The following is a 22,846-nucleotide window of genomic DNA, read 5'->3' on the forward strand; positions in this document are numbered from 1 at the left end:
TTCATACAAGTTTGACGTTTATTAAAAAAAAATATATGTATATAAATTACATGACAATGGCATAACACATAATAAACAGAAATGTTGCACACCATTATATGGTACATTCTGTACAAAATTTATCCTGCTTTTTGCTTCTTTGCAGAAGACTGGTCATCACCATCGTCCTTTTCTGAAAAATCACAAAAAGTTTAAGATTGATGAGGTTTTATTAATCAAATAGCTTGCTAATTTTAACATCTATCAATTCCCAGACACTTATCAAGGAAGCTGTATCAATATAAATCCAATTAAAGCTGTTTTTCTTGGATGTGTGTATACTCCAAAAAAAAATACTAGAGCTTTTTACGGATTGACAGATGCCAGATAACTATTAACTGCACTATTAGTAGTAATCTGGTGTATTCTCTGGACTTCGTGAAAAATTCAGTTTACACCTCTCTTCTACTCCAGACCATTGACAAACAAAGCGTGCAATAACAATGCCATCCAAATCATTACCAGTGACATACTATGGTGTGTGACAGAAATTGTACTACTGGCTTTATATGTGCAAGGTGACTGGAGGGGTAGCACATGAAATATTTGTAATAGAACCTAACAAAATTTGCAAATGTAGTGACAAGTCAATATTAAACTTTTTGGTTAATGTAACCCTTGGTGCCAAGATGGCCGCTTGTCTCTGATTCCAGCAAGGAAACAGTGGGATGCACGTTCTAACCTAACCTATTCTAATAAATTACCATAATTATTAGCAACCAAATTATTAGAATAGGTTAGGCTAGGTTAGGTTAGAACGTGCGTCCCACTGTTTCCTTGCTGGAATCAGAGATGAGCCGCCATCTTAGCACCAAAGGTTACATTAACCAAATTATTTTTCTACCTTACAAGTCGTTAGGAATATTTAAGAACTCCGACAATCAGTTAAAAGCTCCCCGTATTAAACAAATTCCAAATACAGTCGATTCCGCTTAATTGGGCAAAATCTCAAAGAATGAAAACCAAATTAATAAACTAGTACATAATTTAAATGCTTAATTGGGACGGTAGAGGAAAGGAATTTAGCAATTTTTGATACACTTTCGAAACATCCATAAAATATATCAACACTGTATACACTAATGTCAGGTAGGCAGGGCAGGGTCTTTCGGAAAAAATGCAAGGTCCTGGGCAACTAATATTTTATAGGCGCTTCAAAATTTAAAATAAAATCAATGGTATTTAATATTTTTTGAATTATTACATTTAATTATTTCACAGCAGCTTTGCACACTTTAATATTCATTAGCAAATTCACTGATTATTTCAGAATAGTCTAAAGTACGCGCTATCTGGTAGTTAATGTTGAGTGTTGCTAGTCCATTTAATCGTTCCTGACACATTGTCGATCGTAGATAGTTTTTAATTCTTTTCAGAACACTAAATGATCTCTCACCTTCTGCTACACTCACAGGCAAGGTTAAAAAAATCTGAAGCACAATCGTTATATTGGGAAACATGTTTACGAATCCCATGTTGATAATTTCCTTAAGTAATTCTGCCAGTTTCATGCTTAGTTTAAAATTGGATTTGTAAACACACTTCAGCAATTTCTTCTACAATTTCGTCACTTGTCTCATTTTTATATTTCTTTAGCAATAAATCTGCCTTTGAAACTATATTCTCTTCATCCATTTCATTAAATTTCCATAAAACTTCAAAAGATTGCAAATTGAAGAAATTGCTTGAAATCGGCACTTAAGTCCATCTACTATTGAACTGATAATTTTGTTAAAAACGTTTAAATGAAAATATTCTTCAGCAGATTTTTGGTCCTTTAATCGACAATTTATTTCAAATTCTGGAGTGATTTCATTTTCGGTTGCAATTTTTATACATTCAGAGGGATTACGAGGGATTTCAGAAAGGCCTATATATTCTGTTATTGTATTACTGGTGCCAGAACACCAAAAAGACTTTATTTTCCAGCTAGGAGTCTTTTAATTCAATTATATATTCTATATCTGCTTTAGCTATGGACAGTTGAGGCAACAAGGGTTTTCTATATTAAAAATTGGAAAAGTTTTTCTCAAATATTTTTTTGGAAAATTTAACTGTAAAATTAAGGCCATTCTATGAGCCATGACATTGCTTTGCCTTCTCCTATATTTTTGTCTAACGTATTGAGTTGCCGTTGAGACCCCTAATATCGTGAGGCCTGGGACAGCTGCCCCTCCTGTCCCCCCTTGTGTGTAGGCCTAACGGTTGGCAGGAACAAAGCAACTTTATCTTTTGCTCGGGCAGTTCGAGCTTTTTTGAAGGGAGTCAGCATAGCAGGACATATTAAACTGGAATCCCATCTGAGGCGGACCTGAATGTGAGCTACTGACCCTGTTCTGGATTGGACCAAACAATCCTCTTAAAAGTGAAGGGACAAAGACTTCCAGACAATTTTTCAAGGTCTCTCGACCAAGTTGGAAGACAGCTACAGTTCCCTTGGAAGGTGTTGTGTGCCTGATTGGACCATCCGATCGTTGGAACCAGCATCCAGAGCTGGCAGATTCTATGGATACTACTGCTGAATTGGCCCATCTCCAAGTAAAAGAAACTGTGCTCAAAGAAAGGCCGTAAGGTGATTTTCGGAAGAACCTGGACAAATTCTAACTAAAAGGGGAGAAAGGAAATATCATTCGATCAGGAACGGATTGAACGGTCAACCCTTGTGTATGTCACTATTATTATTTGGCAACACTAGCGTAATATGAATCAGTTATCTATCGTCGCAAGTCTGGCAAATTTATAGTAAAAATATTTTCTGTATGTTGGTTTAATAAAACATTAAAATACCTATCTAATTATTATTTTTTACCTACTTATTTATTTACCTATGTATTACATATTTTATTTTAAAATTTATTATTAGTTCGTTTAATTGAAGCAGCCGCTTAATTGGGCCAAAATGGATTAGTCTCAACATGTCCCAATAAAGTGAAATCGACTGTATTTGATCAGTTAATTAAGGCTACTTTGGTGGTCACAATTACGTGTTACAATAGAACCCAACTTACTGGTTTGGTCAACAGGGGCAAGAAATGAAAATGGGCTCCAACTTACGATACCCACAATAAATTAGGGAGATCTGATAGGATTTAAACTCGATTTTCCATGGCAAAATACTAACACCTTACCAAACACCCATCTAATTCCAAGTATTAACTTACCAAGTTTATGTTTCTGACTATTTTCATTTTTAGAACTTTCATTCTCTTCGGTATTTTTCACTTTAGCATCTTCATTCTTTTCGACATTCTCCTTTTTAAAATCTCTGTTTTGTTTGCCAAATTTAGTTTTCTTTCCTAAATACAAAATTAAAGAAATGAGACAAGACATTTATTAAATATAATAATTCTTTCATGAAATGCATGTAATCAAACTTCATAAAAACAAGATGTTCAAAATTTTTTTAAAAACAACATGCTTAATCTGCATCTCTATAATCCCCAGGTACTTTTGAGATAGGTGGCTGGACCACCTAGTGATTAAGGTGGCAGCCTACCACTCTGGGAACGTGGAATCAAATCCAGATGAGTAAAATCTCCAGGAATTTTTTTGGAGGGTATCCATATATGTCAGATCTCGTCCCTCACTACTGGCCACCCCAATGAGCTTGCTAAATAGAGGCCTTCTTAGCGCTCATAGCAAGCTTGAAAGTTTTTTAATTCTTTAAAGTTAAAAAATTTACACAGAATTTCACAAATTAGTAATTATATCATCATCATGTCAGTAAGATAATGTTCAAGCTATCATCTCTCCATCTAGGAGGATGACATTGAATTTTCACCAATGTCTATTTTGAGCTTTCATGCTGCAGTTCTTCTTTCTTTTTAAATGCAATTATACAAGTCTAACATAAATAATTCATCTTCTGCTTTTTATCACTATTGTTAGATTTGAGTTCATGGGATAAAACAATGCAACACATGAACAATCTGTTAAGAGGGTGCCTGTCGGGAGGCCTTTCAATAGGACGTTGACCTGTATTTAGGCATCAGACATATGAAGAAGACTCCGTGTTGACTCAATGGTCAGGTATGAACCTACAACCAAGTGTTTAGTAGTTTTATCCATTCAGCCACTAGTGGGCTCATATATCAATAGATTTCAACTATAGTACAACAGAACAGCTTGGCCCACCAGTGGCCAAGTGGTTCTGTTCCCTGAACAATAGAAGTTCAGTTGTGGTTTGCACGTCACCAGGATGGGCTGGCCATGTGGCGTTTTCTGGGTTTTCTCCATGTCTGTAATGCATTGAATATGGGCCAGTTACCCTTAAAAAGTTCTCCGAAAAGGCATTCTTCCTCACAAAACAACAAATATCCAGAGAAGGCAATGGGAAACCACTCTGGTATTCAACTTCCTAGGAATCACTATGGCACACAATGAGATCTCCCTGTGCCAAGATGATCACCAACGTCAGGGGGACTGGACATGGCACATGTAAGAAGAAAAAGAGTATCACATATAGTCACAACAATAATATTGTAAAGTTTGCCAGTATTCAAAATTCATATTATCAAACATAAAAGTTTTCAAAATGGGTATCCTCACATTTTTCTGGGCCAAGCATGTATAAGCTCTAAATACAGTTGACTGATACTATCTCTAATCTATTTTTATAATGTAAACTATTCATTTAATATCAATATTTCAGGTTCCTTCAGAAGATATTAAGAAACAACTGAATGCCATTCAGAGATAGAGGAAAACACTATATGTGATCTGAATGGTATAGTTCTGCCATATTAAGACTTTTGTAATTAAACAAAACATCATTGAGTAAAATTGCAACTCTGAATGAGGTGGTTAGAACCTTTATGAGCTGTAGACCATGCCCACAGGAGTAAAAAAAGTCAAAGGAACTGATGATCTTCAAATAAATTTTCTTACCTTTCTGATTTTTCTTCTTATATTTTGCATTTCTGGAGTTTCGAACTGATCGCCAGTGTTCATTTTCTTCTTTACCTATTAAAAAAATAAAATAGAATGAAATTTATAATCTTTTCATTCTCAAAATAATTGAGAAAGGTTTTTAGAATGGCATACAAATCTTTTACTTCAACAATCTGTGTAGATTGTTACACAAATTATTAACTGTTTGATTAAAGACATAATTATGGCCACTGCAGCTGGCCAAAATGAACATTGGGAAATGTAGTTATAGTCTGTATTAAGCATGACAAATTATGAGATTCTGAATTGCAACTGAACCTTTTTAATCTCCTGACATCAACCTGATGCTCTAGGGATCCGTGGCTTTTAATCAACATCAGATTCTAAGAAATGTTTGCGAGTAAACTACAAATGAGACTATCAGTTATCATCTATTCATTCCACTTTATATATCCACAGTGGCCAAACTGAATTGCAAGCCACAAATGGTTCTTCTAGATCCTTACTGTGGCTTCCTTAAAGCCTATTTATGAACAACTTGCATGCGACATATTGGAATACCAGATATACGTGATTGCGCTTGTGTGTTTTTCTCGGCATCATATTTGTGACATTTCTGTTCAGTTATAACATCGCCTGATACACGAGAGTATCCAAATATGGGAAAAGTGCAAACTTTGAGTGGGACACAGTCAACTGGGTGACTGTGAGTGGGCTCAGCTGTCACGTGTCCCTTCGAGTGGTTCACCTAACGAAAAGCTATGATGTAAGTCAATTTTAATGAAACAATTTCAACTTATAAAGAAAAATTACCACACAGCACTTTAGTGATGCTGTGCAATGGTCAATAAAACTATCATAAAACTTACATTTGTGTTATAGTTTTCAGGCTTTTCTTTACCAGTCTCGAATTGGTTGCAGCAGTGATTATTTGAAGTCTTTTCGATTTTTTGAAATAATTATTTATTAAACCCTTTGTTATCATCAATACATTTTTAGTCAGTACAACGATACAACATCCTAGTGCTATAATTTGTTTTAATGCATCTTATTTAAAGTTCTCTTTCTAGGAAAGGTATATTCTGAAGAACTCTCTACTAGAACGTTTGGATCAACTCACCCACTTGTTACAAAATTGTGAGCGTCAAATGATTATACCCTTTCGTGTAGTTATGAATTAAAAACTTGGGGGTTATTAAGAAGACAAGCTGCTATTATATTCTATCTTTGCCATGAAGGACGATTAGAACAAATTTGGGTCATCTTCGTACAGATCAACTCCTCATACATTACAATTTTACTTTTATACCAGTCATTATCTTGATCAGTTAGAGTTATTAAATAATCTGGTAAAAATGCATGTTTTGCCATCTACAGGTAATAAATTTTCAGACGCAAGTCAAACTACATACACCTCCATGAACAGCATGGAAAAATATGGTGTAGGAGGCAAAGTGATGATTTAGTCCAGTGATTCTCAACCACTGTGCTGCGGCACTTTAGTGTGCTGTGAGATTTTTAAAGTGTTCTTCCACTGCATAAGCAATGTCAGACAAGTAGTTCAATTAGTTCACCCTACCTAGGATGCATTTGGAAATTGTAACCAGTGTTACCAGTAACTGCCGGTAATTACCAAGGCATTTAGAAAACGTAACCTAAATAACCACCTGTGATTAAAAGTCACTGTTATGATGTCACTGGTTATCCTGCGGTACTTACTGAAGTAACTCTGTGCTGCCAAATTTATAAATTATTAAAAGTGTATTGTGACAAAAAAAGGTTTATTATCACTGATTTAGTCACATGAGATGATGTTTATGAAAGTTCTCTATACAATATCTTTCGTACTTGTGAATCTTTATCCTAGATGGTGGTGCCACCCTGGCAACCAACATCTCAACTGGTACTTGTATCCCCTCGAAATAAATTGACTCGGACCAACACACGTGTTATTGACTTAGTCCATTTCATTATTTCAACGCTGTTAATCAATTAAAACTTTGCGATAATGTTAACAAAAAGTTAGCAAACAATTAAATCAGTTTAAATGATCTTTTATTTTAAAGCATATTACATGTTTGCCATTTACATTATTACATATTACTGGCATATAGTTTGCGGCTGCCATATTTCCGCGATTGCTTTTAATATGTTTTCAAAAGCATTTTCTTGTCCCAAGGACTTCTTCCACATAAATTCTGCAAAATAAGACTCCCAGATGATGGCTAGCGGCGCCTCGTTGTTTTTTGTTGTGCCACTTAGCAGAGCCCCATAATCTTTCAATGTTTTGAGTGTGAGCACCTGTTGTTGGATTGACAAAATTATATTTATGATTCACAGTAAAATGACTGTAACCTGCTCTTTCTAATTCATCCATTCTGTAGGCTTGCCAACAGTCGAAATAAATTGTTGATCCCTGTTCAATGTTCTCCATGATTTTTGTCATTAGTGTGGTTCTTCTCTATTCGGAAACAGAATGAGAAAGCAATCACCAGTTTCTCGACATATTCCACCAAATATCCACTGTTGTGGAAGAACCCTTCCAGTGTTGCTTTTTCATCTCGTGAAAAGCGTTTTGTCAATTTCCACAAGTTTCCTGGGACCACCTATTCGGTTGTTTCAACAAATGTAAAAAACACACCTCCCTCAAAAAACTGTTCCAGGTCTATAGTTATTTTATTGGAAATATTTAGATGTTTTAGACACCACTTTATAGACGTTACTTCCTCCGTCCAATGGTAAATAAATTGTACCACCGTTAAGTGGTATCCGTGATCCACTAATCTAATTATTAGAACGGACACTTATCATTACATCGCAGCTGCTAACAATGCATCTTCAAACACATTTAGATATATTTAACTTCATGACCATTTTTGCATATTCTAACACTAGGTAAAATACCTTTCTCTTGAAATAATAATATAGATTCTTCCTCCGTGCGTAGTAAATCGTATAACGTAAACATCTTTCTTTCTCACAAAGGTTTGAAAAACACGTGTCTGTTGGTAGGTTAGCTGGCAAAGTCAATTTGTTTCGAGGGGATACAGGTACTAGTTCAAATATTGGTTACCAGCGTGGCACCACCACCTGGGATAAAGATTCATACGTACCATATCTTTTAATAAACTTAAACTTTATTTATAAATACTGTTCTAATAGAGAATGCAACTTTCACATATTTCTGATAAACAGTTAATGGTTTCTATGGTTCCTATCGATATTCATACATATACATATATATATATATATATAATGATTCCTTAGCTATAGAACTGTTCAAAGTAAATAATAATCATAAAAAAGTTTCCACCCTTTTAATTAAAAAAAATTCAAGAACATGTACAGAGTAATGTAGAGAAAAATTTAAAGCAATGTTACAGTAAATTAAATTCATCATTAAACAAAAAAAAAAACCCTCACAATTTTTTCTAACTTATATAACTATAAAACTTACCTTCTAAAACTATACCTTCCACTTCCACATTATTGATAATCAATTTCTTATCCTCCCTCATTGCAATGGCCTTTTCAAGAGCCACTTTAGCATCACCTTCACCAATAAATCTTAAAATGGCCTAAATTAATGTAAATATAAATGTATATTAAAAAAAGTATATTTTATAAGAGAAAGTAAAGATTTAACGCTATTATTTTAAATACTTACTTCGCCTTTATCTTCTTTAATCTCGACGTATGCCAAAGACGAAAATGGACGGAAGAATTCCTTTATTTTTGCCCAATCTAGCTCTTTAGTGACTCCAGTTAGTTTTAAAAGGCATCCTTTTATATTCTACAAATGAAAAATGTAATTTGATAATGAATTATTTTGCTTTAAACAATACTATTAATGTTCCTTTTCTTACAGTTTCCTTAATTTTCCTTTTCTTAAAGTTAAAATTCAATAATCAAACATCTTTACTACACCTGATACATGTAAAGCTATACACCAACCAAAGTCGAATATAATCAGGCGAGAAATGGCTATAATACTAATAATTTAATAGACAATTTGGCATTAGAGGTAGACGTTGGGCGCCATCTCTTAATAAATTTAATAATTACAATTAAGAGAGATAATTACAATTACAAGAGGAGATTGAGCCGAAGGTCCGGGTAGCGTAACTGGTAACGTGTCTGCACAGACAGCAGAAGTTGCGGGTTCGAGTCCCACTTCGGGCTGATTCTTTTCTTCCAGTAATTCTGAATTATTATTGAAATTATTTAATTAATTGTAATTATTAAATTTATTAAGAAATGGCGCCTAACGTCTACCTCTAATGCCAAATTGTCTATTAAATTATTAGTATTATAGCCATTTCTCGCCCGATTATATTTGGCTTTGGTTAGTGTATAGTTAAAATTCAATACTAAACAACTAAAACAAGTGACAGATTACTAGAAATCAAATGCATTCGGTTCATTTACAGACCATCAACATTTGATTTCTAGTAATCTGTCACTTGTTTTGGTGTTGAATTTTAAGTTTGAGTTTATAAAGTGATCATTTAAACATAACTGTACCTTTTCTTCTTCCATCTCGTTCTGTAGTTCTTCCATTTCATTCTGCAGTGCTTCTTTTTGTTTCTGCTTCTTTTCTTTCTGTCTAGAATACAAAAATAAAAAAAAAAAAAGAGAGAGAGAGAGAGAGAGAGAGAGAGAGAGAGAGAGAGAGAGAGAAGGAAATTATAAATGCAAAAATAATAAAAATTAATAATCTAGAAAAAGCATTTAATATAATATCTTACTCCTTTATTTTTGCTATTTCCTGATCCTTTCGTTTTTCATATTCTTTCCTAAAACAAAGAAAGTTTTATAGACAATTTCTTTAACCAGTCATAAATCTGTTTTAAAAATCTACATTTTCTTCATTTACTGCTTAATACAGGAAGTCTCAATTTTCAGGCATAAGAACAAATAGCTAAAAATGTGTAGAGCAAACTCCCGTATAATGCGTTCCCCCATAACACAACAAAAAATTGTGACTAGTACTCATACAAAACTCATTTTTTCTTCTTCAACTTCTAGACCTAGGTTTAAAATTGCATAAAATCATCAGATAATGCATGTCTTGATAATACAATTTCGTATAATGTGGAATCCCCACGTTGTATGGGACTCAGCTGTACCAAAGTCAAATTTCCAAAAGAGAGTAGTTCCCAGAGAAAGAAGAAAAATGATAAGATTTCTTATTAAGCTAGAAAACGTTTAATTAATTAATTAATTTATTTTTACGGTGAATATATTACAATGATTAAGTCCTGAAAATTGCAGATTTGGTTATGCATGCAATGTTCAGCAGACGGTGTTTAAAATGTAATGCTTTTTTCCGAAGATTCTTGAAAACAGAAGTCGATTGAACTAAACGGTTTTGCATTACAATCCTATTTAATTCTTCTATTAATGTATGATTCAGAATTCTAAAACTCAAATTCACTAATTTTTTACAACTTTTTAATTAAAAATCTATAGAAAATTAACAAATTCAATCTTCAACTGAATGTTAACATAAGAATTAAATAGAATTCTAATGCAAAAAACTATTGATTCGATCTGCTTCTGTTTTCTGCTGGGCATCACAAGAAATTAATATCAGTTCTAAAAAATTTTCACTCAAACTTTTTCTTTTGTCGGCTGAAAACGTATGAAAGAATAACTTGCCTGAAGATTGGAGACGACCTGTATTAAAAATTTCCAATAAAAATATAATCAAATCTTTTCAGTTCAAACATGAGGCAGAAGGAACCCAGAAAGTTTGAATTATTCGTTTAAAAAATAACTAGTAAGGGCTCTCACGAATTTTCCTGACACTTTCCTTAACCTATCCTTGAATGATAGGTTAAGGGGACCAAGAAGGAAGCCCGATAACTTTATTATTAAAGGCAGAAATACTAAGTGCAAGGCTGAAAGTTAAAATTGTGTGTGGTGCCATCTGTTACGAGATTTTATTTTTAAAAATTATTTTGTTTGATCCAGTTTCTTATTGCCTGGATGCTGGAAATCAGACTTAAATATCATGCAAATCCAGCTTCAGCATTCATTAATTTTGTTTCCTGTTTATTAGATCCAATGCAATCTCTGTTAAGATGTGTACGCTTTAGAATTATCTTTAATAGGAATTTTTCTAGAATAATGATTTAAAAACTGTGTATTCACTTCCAGGTAGGCTGCTCTATTTGAACAATTTCTACTTTTGAAAACAAGTAATTCTACTGCTGCTTAGTTGTTTTGCAAATCTTAAATTAGCTTGCCAAACAATACATAGCAGCATTTGGTGAGTTATCCTATACTACATATCAACTATTTATGAAAATTAAGACTTAACCAACCTTGTTTCTCTTGAAAGTGTAGCATTTTCGTACTTCACCACTGTCAGATTCATAAACTTTTCAGCATCGTCTTTTGTAGCAAATGTAGCAAATACAGATCCCTGAAATAAGCAATTAAACAATTAAAACATTACATATTATTTTATATATACCAGTGGGCTTTCCTCAACTTGATTTGCCCCTTTATTCCCAATACACCCTGGTGCTGCCATTTCTATTTTTTTTTTTTTTCATGACAGAAAAAATGTTGCATCAATTTTAAGTATTTTATACATATAAAGTAAATATAACTTATTTTATAAGTTTACATGGGAGACTGCTTATACTTATAACATTATGACTGTTCATAAGATTATAACAAAGCATTTTATAACAGAAATGTTTAATAATGCTTTTAAATATATATATACATATGTATAAAGATCCCAAAGCCTGATGTATTAATACTAAACCAAACGACCACCGTAATTAATCGGACTATTTTATGCTACAATTAATAATTAGAATCGGCAGCGCACCGCATAGTAAGTGGAGGTTGCAAGTTCGACTCCCACTCTGAACTGATTCTTTTCTTCCAGACTGTTCTAAATTATTTAATAAATATTAAATTATTATAATTATTAATTTTGATAAAAGATGGTGCCTAACATCTACTTCCGGTACCAAATTACTTAATTTCCGATTACTAATTGTTGCATAAAATAGCCCGACGAATTACGGCATTCGTTTGGTTTAATATTGATGCTTTTAAGCATTACCCGTATATTTTAGATAAGTTGCCAAATAAAGAGATACAAAATTTGAATAAACATTGATTTAAAAACTGTAATGTTTATTCAATTTCTTATTTCTTTGGTTTTAATATTTTTTATTCTTTCTTCTCAGAGTTATTAAATTTATTAAACACGCTGTTTCTCATATTAAGAGTATTGTCAAGTAAATGCTATTTAGATATACCACGCACGTAGAGAGAAACTATTTTTCTTTTTTTTTCACCACAGATAGATTTTTCTTAATGGAATACTCACTCGAAATTTCTTGCTCTGTGCAAATCTTCTCATTAAGATATTTTCTACGGTACCAAACTTCTTAAAAAATTCTTGCAATTCATCTAAAGTTATGTTGTCGGGAAATCTTTTCTATAAGCAAATAATAAAAACTCAGATCTTGTAATTACTAGATATGGGAATTGATTTTAGAAGATTTGTATTTTTGAAAAGAAAAAAACAAACATTACCACATAAACACATCGTTCTTTTAGCTTGTCTTCCTCATAAGAACCGTTTTCTGATACCGGTTTTTCTGGATTTCGGCGAATTTTTGTCAACTCGCAGTTGACCTTTACAAAAGAATATTCTAAATGAAATTTCATATAATATTTTGGAAAGTCATAATATATGAGAATATAAAATATCCCATTGTAGAAACAGAAATTCAAAAAACATCTACTGTTAAGGCCAGTTTGCATTATCATGATTTCAGTGCTCACTTTAGGTCGTGGCATCATCTCAAGTGGTTGGAGAGTGGAATAAACTATGATTTTCTGCACTAAGAAAATTTCAACTTGACTATCCGACAAAATTATATCACTGTGACTTTTCAGGAAGCTATGTGAACTGCTACATGGTTTTTCTACAGTGGGAATGCAGGGCATATAAAACCATTACTGCAATAGTGTGAATCAGCATTTATTGTCTACTGAATCCCTTTCTATTGGCACTAATAGCCCCCAAAAAAGTTTATTGTTTGTTTAAGTTATGGCAGTGCAATGAAACACTTTGGCAACCCGCCTAGGGGTGATGCCTCCCAGGGGGGTCTTTTTAAGGGTAACTGATCCCTATCTAGGTGTTACAGATGTGGAGAAAACCCGGAAAACTCCACATGGCCAGCTCGTCCAAGCGAGGCGCGAACCCACACCTGACCTACCAGTGTTCAGGAAATGGAACCGCTTGGCTGTCGGGTGTCCACAAAAAAGAAATCAATCAATAACTTGTAATAAATATCAGTGGGTCCTCATGGAGTAACTACTATATTCACACAGTTCACAATACATTTAAAATTATTACTTGTTTATATGCCAATTTACAAGTCAATATATGAGTTTCCATCACAGATCTGGGCCTCAGACAAATGCCTAATTTGTCTGCACCTAAAAATCAGATTCTGATTGAATTCTACATTTCAATCAGCAAATAACATTTTATTAAACTTATTTTCTTCAGCTACTGAATAATTTCTACATTTCAAACAGAAAAAATAAGCCCTTTTCAATTTAAATTTCTGAGAATTTCCATGCTAAAAAATGATAAAATTGTCCACTTTCTGTTTCCACAAATGAGAACTAGGTTTAGCAAAGTGAATAGAAAACTTTTTATTATTTAACTTTATTAAAAGGCATTGTAAATTTGACTAAAGTTATTAAAAAACTTTATTTACCTCTATTAGATTATTTGGAGACTTTTTTAATGCGGTCACAATTTGATCAAAATCTGTAGTAAGTGCCTGAAAAATTAAATCTTTGTAAATAAAACAGCATTTGCTAATCATAATATGAAAGTTTAAATGCAAAAATAAAATAATTTAAGCAGTTTTGTTTGCAAATGTTGGTATAAACTGATTACCAGAATCTTCCTTTCTACATAAAATATAATTTTCCTATCCCACCATTAATTCTTTCCATCCTACTGGCACTTAGAGCACTTTTTTCCATATCCAGTGTGGGTTTGCACACTCCAAAATGATATGGGGGACGTGGTCCAACATAATCAGAATTTACCCCCACAAAAAATTCCCAGGAAACTGCTTGGCCGTATTTGATCCCGGGACACCAAGCATCAGCTGATACCTTGACTGATTTGGCTACATGACTATCCATAAAATATACTTAGCATTCTTTTACAACAAAGGAATCAATGCTCTGGAACTAATGTATATATCATGGTGCAGGAATACTTTTAGCACAGCCCCGATTATTTATACATTTAAAATTAATTTTTATTTATCCAAATAAGTTCACTACTAAGACCGAGATCCTCCATTCCGGTCTTGAAATGTCACAAAGAATTGATCGAAACTTGACTTTGAGCTTTCTTCCTAGAATAGTATAGGTATATATATTTGAGCTTAAAATTCTAGTTTGTCAGTCTGTCCAATCAAAAGACAAAAAACGTCCTAAGTCTCTGTGAATGAGTCAATTGTCCCTGGATCATTTCACAATTTGGGCTATACAGATTACAGCCCTTTCATTTTTAATCTTTATGACCCAGGGCTAAACAGATGGTCAACTTAACTCACTGTTCTACGTACCAAAATCTAGTCCAATAATAAATCTAATTCAATTGTGATTAGTAATATAGTTCAGGCTGGGTTTATGATATGGTTTTAAAATGTTTAGTAATCATTTGAACTTATTAACTTAGATTTTCCATTTTAAAAATTTATTATTATTATTATTATTGCACTCACCTTTAATCTATTAAATGTTATCAAAGTTTCTAAAGGAACCCCTGAATAATAATTAAGGAAATTAGTAGTAATGTATGTAATCAAACGATTTCTGACAGACAATTAAAACAAAGGATACATCCATCGTCAAGGGCAATCTTTTCTTTCATGTACTTGTCTCGTCTCAGATTAAAATCACCAAAATAATACTGTTTTCAAATATAAGAAATTTAAAAATAAAATTTTCAATTATATATTCAGATAATTAAGTGCTTTAAGTCAAAGGCTCATATACTAATTAAATTTATAAACTCTTAATTTATTATTACATTAATAAACAAACCTCAATTTGCTGAATAATTTTTTCTTCGACATCAGTTATTTCTGAAAGATTTTCTTTTTGTGTTTCTCCAGTGCTCTAAAAAAAGTCAAATTTATTAATTTTCCTGAAATCTATATCGATTTTTGTAAATTATATCAATAAAAGTTTACAAATTTAAGTAAAATCAACAACGATTGTAAAATATTTAATTAAGTAATCAATTAATTAACCCAATAGCATAGAAGAAATATAAGAAATAATAGGCCGTGTTTCTTTATGCAGCGCTCGAGAAGCGCTTTACAGCAAACACACTGAAACTGGTTTCTAATTGGTCAACACTGCTCGTGATGTCATTTCGTTACTCTCTCGCTGCATAAAGAAATGCAGCCATATTTGTAATACCCTATTCACACTGTACATTTTAAGCCAGCTTAAGGTATGAAATATGAATGGAACTGACTTAACGTTAAACCGGTTTAACTACCAACAACCGGCTCAGCTTAAATTGCTTTCTCAAAGAAGCTTAAGTCGCTTCAAGCTTTCCACGAGGTCCACTACAAGTTCAAAAATAATGGCGGAAGCAGATGTACAGATACAAATGTTCGAACAAACGATACTCTTCTCTGTTAGCATGTATATGCTGCTTCGGTACAAGAAGTTTAAATGATAATATAAATTTCTTGCTTACGAAAAAATATATATATATAAATTTCTGTCAAAAATCCATTCTTATCACAGTTCTATCGCTAAAGTGATATAAACATTGAGAGAATCGTGCTGCCAACGACAATGACATCACCGATAATAAATGTTAATAATTCCTAACTAACGTCTTATGCTCTTTAAATAAGTTATTTATAATTTAAATTACTAAATATAAATTAATTTATGATAATTTATGAAAAATAAGCAAAAGTTTGATTTTATTTAAAATCTAATATTGAGTACACCCACTTGACGACTAAGCAAATAATTCGCTTTAATTGCCTAGTGTGAACGAGCAGTTAATCTTGTTTTCGACAATGCGACTTAACTTAATTCTGCTTAAATCTTAATCCCGCTTAAAATGTACAGTGTGAATAGGGTATAACCAGAGATGTAGCCATAAACTAAAAAGAACGTATTTGATTTTTTGTGAGAATCGTGAGATGCTCATTAGCAGTGAAATATTTATGTCGCTTGCTTTTGATACAAGCTGCAATTCTCAATCAAATAGTTGATTTTTGTCATTTTGTAACACTCTTCCAAGTGTTAGTTTGTAGAAGAAATGTTCATTGGTTCTTTAGAGTTACATTACAAATGATATCCCAAGCTACAACATTGTGAGATCACTGAAGGAAAACAGTCACATGACTAAACAAATCTTGACATATGTCACATTAAAAGTAACAGCATTGACTAGTTTGCACTGGGCTTAACAAATACATGTTATACCGTAATATACCATGCTCTATCTTGGAAGTTTTTAGAATCGCAGAAATAATTTCTTACCTTTACTTCTGATTCATTACTTTCACAAACTTCTTCTACACCACTCATTTTTATCTAAAAATATGAAAAATATTTAAGAATTAAATGTATATAAATTAATTACCAAGCATATTTTAATAACAAAACTGATATTTTAACTTTATACAAATTACTGTGGTATATAAAAATATGGTAGTAGATGAGTTACTTTATACAAGTAACTCATCCACTACCATATATGCTTTGTGTTCTATGAAACAACCATTATTCTTTGCATGCTAGCAATTGTAATTTAAAATTGGTGTATAACTGTTGTATCATATAATCAACATTCCTTTCGAATTGTCATTTAAATACAGTTAATCTTTAGGTTATATGTGCAAAAACTAGTGCATTCATTTTGAAAATACTTCCATTTTTACTGAAGCCATTAATACAATCCAATCCTGAAATCAATGTTTTCAACATATGCTTATTATTTAGAACTGCCAGAGCTAAATTTAAATTCACAGCAGGAGTGCACTGACATTTTTAGTTGTGCCTCCTTCAGAGTTGCTCTGTGCTACCCACTAAATTTGTACAAACAAAACACTTTGATGCTAGTAAGATTATTACAAAGGAACGATACATTTTTCTACAAATGAACAGCACAATCTGGAAAACAGTTGTAACTTATTATGTAATAAAGTAAACAAACACATGTATTTGTATTGAAAAAAACTTTCTTACCATCCCTCCACAAGTGTTTTTACATCCCTTCTTTGGGGTATGTCTGCAGTTTGCACACTGTTATAGGATCGTGCTTTAAATACATCTAGAAACATCATTAAGACCGATGTATTAATAATAAACCAAATGACCACCGTAATGAATTGGGCTAATTAGGTGCTATTATTAATGATTAACTACTGAGTAATTTGGTACTAGAAGTAAGCATTAGGTACCATCTTGTATTAGATTTACTAATTAATTTAGAATATTCTGGAAGAAAAGAATCGACCCAGAGTGACGTCAAACCCACGACTCTTGCTTACCGTGCGGGGTCTTTGCCAATTACATTACTCAGATTTCCGTTTGACTCTTCACTTCCAGGCATGTTTAATATAAGATATAACCATTCACAGTGCCACCTGTGAATGATTATATCTTATATCCACAGTGACTCCTACATCCATGGAACTTTTAATCATCTACTACGGCACTCAGTCAGTCATTGCTTTACCCTGGCATGATTTATATATACACAGATAAAGCTTAGTGACGTTTATAGATGTATACACACCATGCTGGGGCAAAGCAATAGCCTACTGAGTGCCATAGCGCAAAAATGTTTTATGCATTTAACACACCATAGGTTAAACAGAAAACAGACAATAGAGAGGTTGAGGCGCTAGTACAAACGTTAAACTTGTACAGCAAACAGAAGTACAAGTTTGACGTTTTAAGTCCAAGTGAAAGACCTTGCGGTGCTCATTCACATCACATGACTCAGTGAATGTCACACATTGACTCACGGGAAATTTGGTGAAAAAAATGGCAGATACATGTAACATCGAGGGTTACCAGCAAAGGTAAACAAACAAATTAAACTGTGTAAAAGTATTTATAGGATGTTTTATAACACTAAATAATTATTTTTAATTAACGTTGTGTCTCCTATTGTACAATAGAACTACCTCATACTTTTTGTCGAAAGAAGTAGTGGCTTATGTAAATTCTAAAGCAGCTCGGAAAATTAATTTTTAGAAAATTTACAAACACATTATGCTGTTGATGGTAGAAGATGATATGGAAGAATAAACCTACCTTAAGATAAGCTATTATAAAGACAAATATATGTAAATTCTATAGGCACTTCACATCACTTGCTAAAAAATTTAAAATTTCTGAATTAAAATCGTCTGTTTCTTTACAATATTATTCATAAATGCTTAAATAATCATTATTTTAATAAAATAGGTCATAATTTTATCACAAACACAAAGTTTAAGCTGTTCGTCTACTCGCCATTCTAGATGTAGCAAATGCCATTATCGACTGTATAGAATTACCAAATGGCAGCACTCGTCCGTCCGCCGTTCACATTTTGGGCTGAATATGTGCACCTCAACCTCTCTATTAAAGGCTTATTTTCAAGAAACTTTTGATATTACCAAAACTGGGAAAAGGCACCATCACATAGCAGCTTGAAATTTTGTTGGGTTAAAATGTACAAAGCTCCAAATTTGGTATATTTAATCAAAATATTTTGTAAGAGAATGAGTTGTCCAGAAGTCCAGGACTGTCTGTAATATATATCAAGGTCACTGTTGCTGTTTGTACAATGTATAAACAGTAACAGTGACCTTAACATTTGAACTATAGTATAACATTAGATAAAATTAAAATACAAATACAAATTATAAACTTAGAAGTTTATAATTTGTATTTGTATATTAATTTTCAAAAGATAACCTAATATTTCACATAATTGCACACGTACATACTTAATGTGTTAAAAAAAAATAATTTTAAATTGAATTTGTATTCAATTTTAATTTGCTCATTTAGTTCTGCATTCTATGTATTTTACCCGAATATATTTGTTACAAAAGAAAATGTTAGTAGAAGTACTATTTGAGTTCATTTGACCTTGTTTCAGGTGTTGATCTTCATTTATATTAGAATCATAAATAAGGTTTCATTTCAATGATCCGATAAACATTGCAAATAACAGTAATTTTTCCACAAAGTACATAGCAAATTTACATAGAAATGGCTATTCGAACCAATTTGGATTAACAGGATTCAGATAAAGAGTTTGACTAATAATTCTGATAACAGTCTATATACAGGATCTTCCAAAAAAAAAAAAAACATTAACATTTTAAAATATTGTAGTTATGCTAATTATTTCATTTTAATGAATCACAGAACAACAAATTTCTCAAAATAATGGTTTTTTTCCAAGTCCTGCCAAATCAATGTAATTTTACCTCCTTTTAGTGGATCCGTTACTCAGAATAATGGATTTTTTCTACCCCAAATCTATTGTAAATTTTGCACTTTTCAACATTTAGTTAATATTTGGGCATTTCTAGAAATTTGTAGTGTTTGATGATATTTGGGATATGTACAATTGAAGAGGAGGATACAATTGAGGAGGAGTTATCTAGTGAATACTGTCACTGGTCCAAGTGTAGTGTCGAAATTTAGTGAGGCCATTAAATATTTTCAAGTCATGAAGATCATCCTGATGAGTTTCAGCATAAGCAGGCTGTACTGTACATGATATTGCTAATATCAAGTGACGTTGTATTTAATAGACAGAAAAGGGGTATCAAAAGAAACCAAGATGGAAAAATTTTTTAACAAATCGTGAAGTCAAGCAAAGTGCTAATGAGCATATGTAATTTGCCTCTTTTTATGCTTACAGTATGTACAGTTTTCATCAGCTTTGTCAATGAATTAAACCATACTAGTTAGCCATTTACGCCAAAACCAAAACCAAAAGAAAAATATATACGTGGTACGATCCAAAAGTTCGGGGAATGCAGTAATCTACGACAACAAAAGCATATATTTGAAGTTACAGCTTATGAAATGAATTCTACCAAACCATTTCTACGTGTTTAGGTTAATTTCACCTATGTCATGTGATTAAACCGTGAGCGCTGCTGTTTTTTTCCGGAGATAGTTACCTTTGTCCTGCAACGTAATCAAAGTGGAGTTTTTAGAACAACCTCCAACATTAAATTTTGTCAGCGTTTAGTTAAAACACCTACAGAGATTTTAAAATTGCTAAGAAAGGTATACGGTGATTCTACGGTGAAAGGTCACGATGAAGTCAAAATGTTGGAGGTTGTTCTTGAAAGTCCACTTTGATTACGTCGCAGGACAAAGGTAACTATCTCCGGAAAAAAACAGTAGCGCTCGCGGTTTAATCACACGACATGGGTGAAATTAACCTGAACACGTAGAAATGGTTTGGTAGAATCCATTTCATATGCTGTAACTTCAAATACATGCTTTTGTTGTCGTAGATTACTGCATTCCCCGAACTTTTGGATCGTACCACGTATATATATATGCAGATTTAACAATTGTATATTATATCATGGTTTCAGTTCGTTCTGTTACCGTTAAATCAATTCCCACTGTCTGTAGAGCTACAAATAACTTTAGCATGTATAGTCTCAGATCGAGTCCCCATATTGACATAAAAAGATTCTATCTGAGACTAGAACAATTATACCTCACATCCCACTGTCACATTCATACATCACTAGACTCAACCTATTTTATTGTGGAATCCTAAATTTTTATTGACAAAACACAAGTTGGAAATCCATTCTATAGGATAAAGAGTAGAGATCTCAAGAGACTGAATAATTTCAAGTACTGGTATTTCTTACATATAGGGGTAAAAAACAGAAATTTTTTCGAATAACGGATATTTTCTCAGTGTGCAGGAAATCACAATATTACGAATTCTTGGAACAACGAATAATTTTTAGCAGCCCGAGCAATCCGTTAAAACGAGATTCTTCTGTAGATGCTTCTCATATGGGTGTTCATTACGCCTCTATGAGAACTCTTTTCATTGTCTATTTATTAGAAAACTGACCAATGGAAGGTTTCATCAAATGTCAACAAATACTATAGTGTCACCATGCACCCTGGTTGACATACCCAGGGCAGGATCAAAATTACTTTGCATTCTGAGCAGACTCTATGTGATGCCCTTAAGTTTTTTTTATATTTTTTATACTTAAACAATTTGTAATTGTACTAGTTTATATGTAAAGATAAAAAGTATATAGACAACATTTTTAAATATGTGATTGGGATATTATATAGATTACTCCCTATGGAATTTCGAGACTTTCAGTATATACCTGAACTCAGGGGACTAAGACGAGTTCAATGATACCCTACTTTTGGACCAGAGACCAAAAATAAGAAAGTTATCATATTTACGATGCATTTTATGCCATTTTAGAGTTTTCCACTAGGTGGTGCTGCTTGTAGTTCAGTATACATTTCCTTTTTTTTCCTGTTCAAGAACTATCGTGAATCAACTAGTGACATTAAACACTGGGCAGCCTGCTGGTGATTACCCTCCAAGAGGAGTCTGTTGGGAGCACGAACAGTCGAACGCCACCTAGTGAAAAACTCTAAAATGGTGTAGAATGCATTGTGAAAGGCAAGAAATCGTAAACATCATAACTTTCTTATTTATGGTCTCTGGTCTAAAAGTAGGATATTGTTGAACTCACATCAGTCCAGAGTTCAAATATATAGTTAAAGTCCCAAAATTTCATAGAGAGTAATCTATATAACAGCCCATGATTGTTTCATACTTGCTAACTGTACATTTCTATCAATAGCAGATAATGAATTATTTTATGTTCTTTCAATATTTGCATCTACTTGGAACAGAGATATACCATTGCTTCCACTGCCAGGTAATTATTTTCACAAGTGCAGACTCTACAGCACAAGACCAAATTTAGTTTAGGCACTTCAGGAAGTGCCCAGTCATCCTGCCCCTTAATCTGGTACTAGATTTACCATAAGATTAAAGTAAGACCCATATAAATCTTCCTTAGAATAGGGCTCCCTTATGCAGACTGTTACTTTAAAAACTGTCCCCAAGATGCTTGTTTAAACAGATTTTTCTATTATCCGTTGCTCTGTTAATTAAGCAAACGGGGCCTTATCCGACATTGGGTTATATGTGTATCACACATACAATATATAAGATGTTTACTAATCAAATTATACTATCAACATCAAATAAATTTTAATACATAAAATGTGAAAGCAATAACTTAAATTCACAAGAAACTTACAGTTCACTCGATCCAATAATAAAAAACAAAAAAGCTAAATAACTTGTAATTCTGAATAAATTTTTCAAAGACACGATACGAAACCACGTGTTCACTTTCCGACCTTTTCGAAAATAATGAATTTAGCTTAACAAGTGTTGCCAACTTGGAGATTTTATTTTATTTTCTTAATCGGTGTAAATTTAAGAAAACACACTTCCTGTGAGCAGGCAAAAACATAGAAATATATAGAATATGAATAATTTCTTTTTAAATAGACGAAAAACAAAATCGTTATATTATTACACATATGCATTAGCCTGGTGGCTGGTCAGACGGTCGGGTTAAGGTGGAAGCTTACCGTTGTGGGGACACGGGATCAAATCCGGACTGGTCTAAAAATCCACAGGAATTTTCCGGGGAGGGGGTGATTTGACCAGATATATCGGGCCCAATCCTTTACCATCTGGCCTTCTCATTGTAGGTCTGGGCGAACCTATAATGGGCTTGCTAAAAAAGGTCCTCTTAGTGCCCACAGA

At 32.9% G+C, this 22,846-nt stretch overlaps 1 protein-coding gene across 2 annotated transcripts; it reads right to left on the reverse strand.

Annotated features, from left to right (window-relative positions):
* Window positions 1-22,422, reverse strand: La (La autoantigen-like). Of its 2 annotated transcripts, none has more exons than XM_067264752.1 (16): window positions 22,329-22,422; window positions 16,516-16,569; window positions 15,046-15,120; window positions 14,842-14,911; window positions 14,724-14,764; window positions 13,695-13,760; window positions 12,496-12,597; window positions 12,287-12,397; window positions 11,259-11,359; window positions 9,678-9,725; window positions 9,454-9,535; window positions 8,597-8,722; window positions 8,387-8,507; window positions 4,927-5,001; window positions 3,201-3,335; window positions 1-172 (listed from the first exon to the last, which is right to left on the reverse strand). In XM_067264752.1, the coding sequence occupies exons 2-16, from the start codon at window positions 16,561-16,563 to the stop codon at window positions 120-122; spliced, it is 1,254 nt and encodes a 417-aa protein (XP_067120853.1). In that variant the 5' UTR covers window positions 16,564-16,569; window positions 22,329-22,422; the 3' UTR covers window positions 1-119. The 2 variants fall into 2 exon arrangements, with proteins under 2 accessions (XP_067120853.1, XP_067120855.1); XM_067264754.1 differs by lacking the exon at window positions 22,329-22,422 and adding an exon at window positions 21,372-21,389.
* Window positions 22,423-22,846: the final 424 nt, after the last annotated feature.

This window comes from Centruroides vittatus, unplaced genomic scaffold (assembly GCF_030686945.1).
Source record: "Centruroides vittatus isolate TY-2023 unplaced genomic scaffold, ASM3068694v2 contig_1916, whole genome shotgun sequence".
In the NCBI taxonomy this organism is placed as follows: domain Eukaryota; kingdom Metazoa; phylum Arthropoda; class Arachnida; order Scorpiones; family Buthidae; genus Centruroides; species Centruroides vittatus.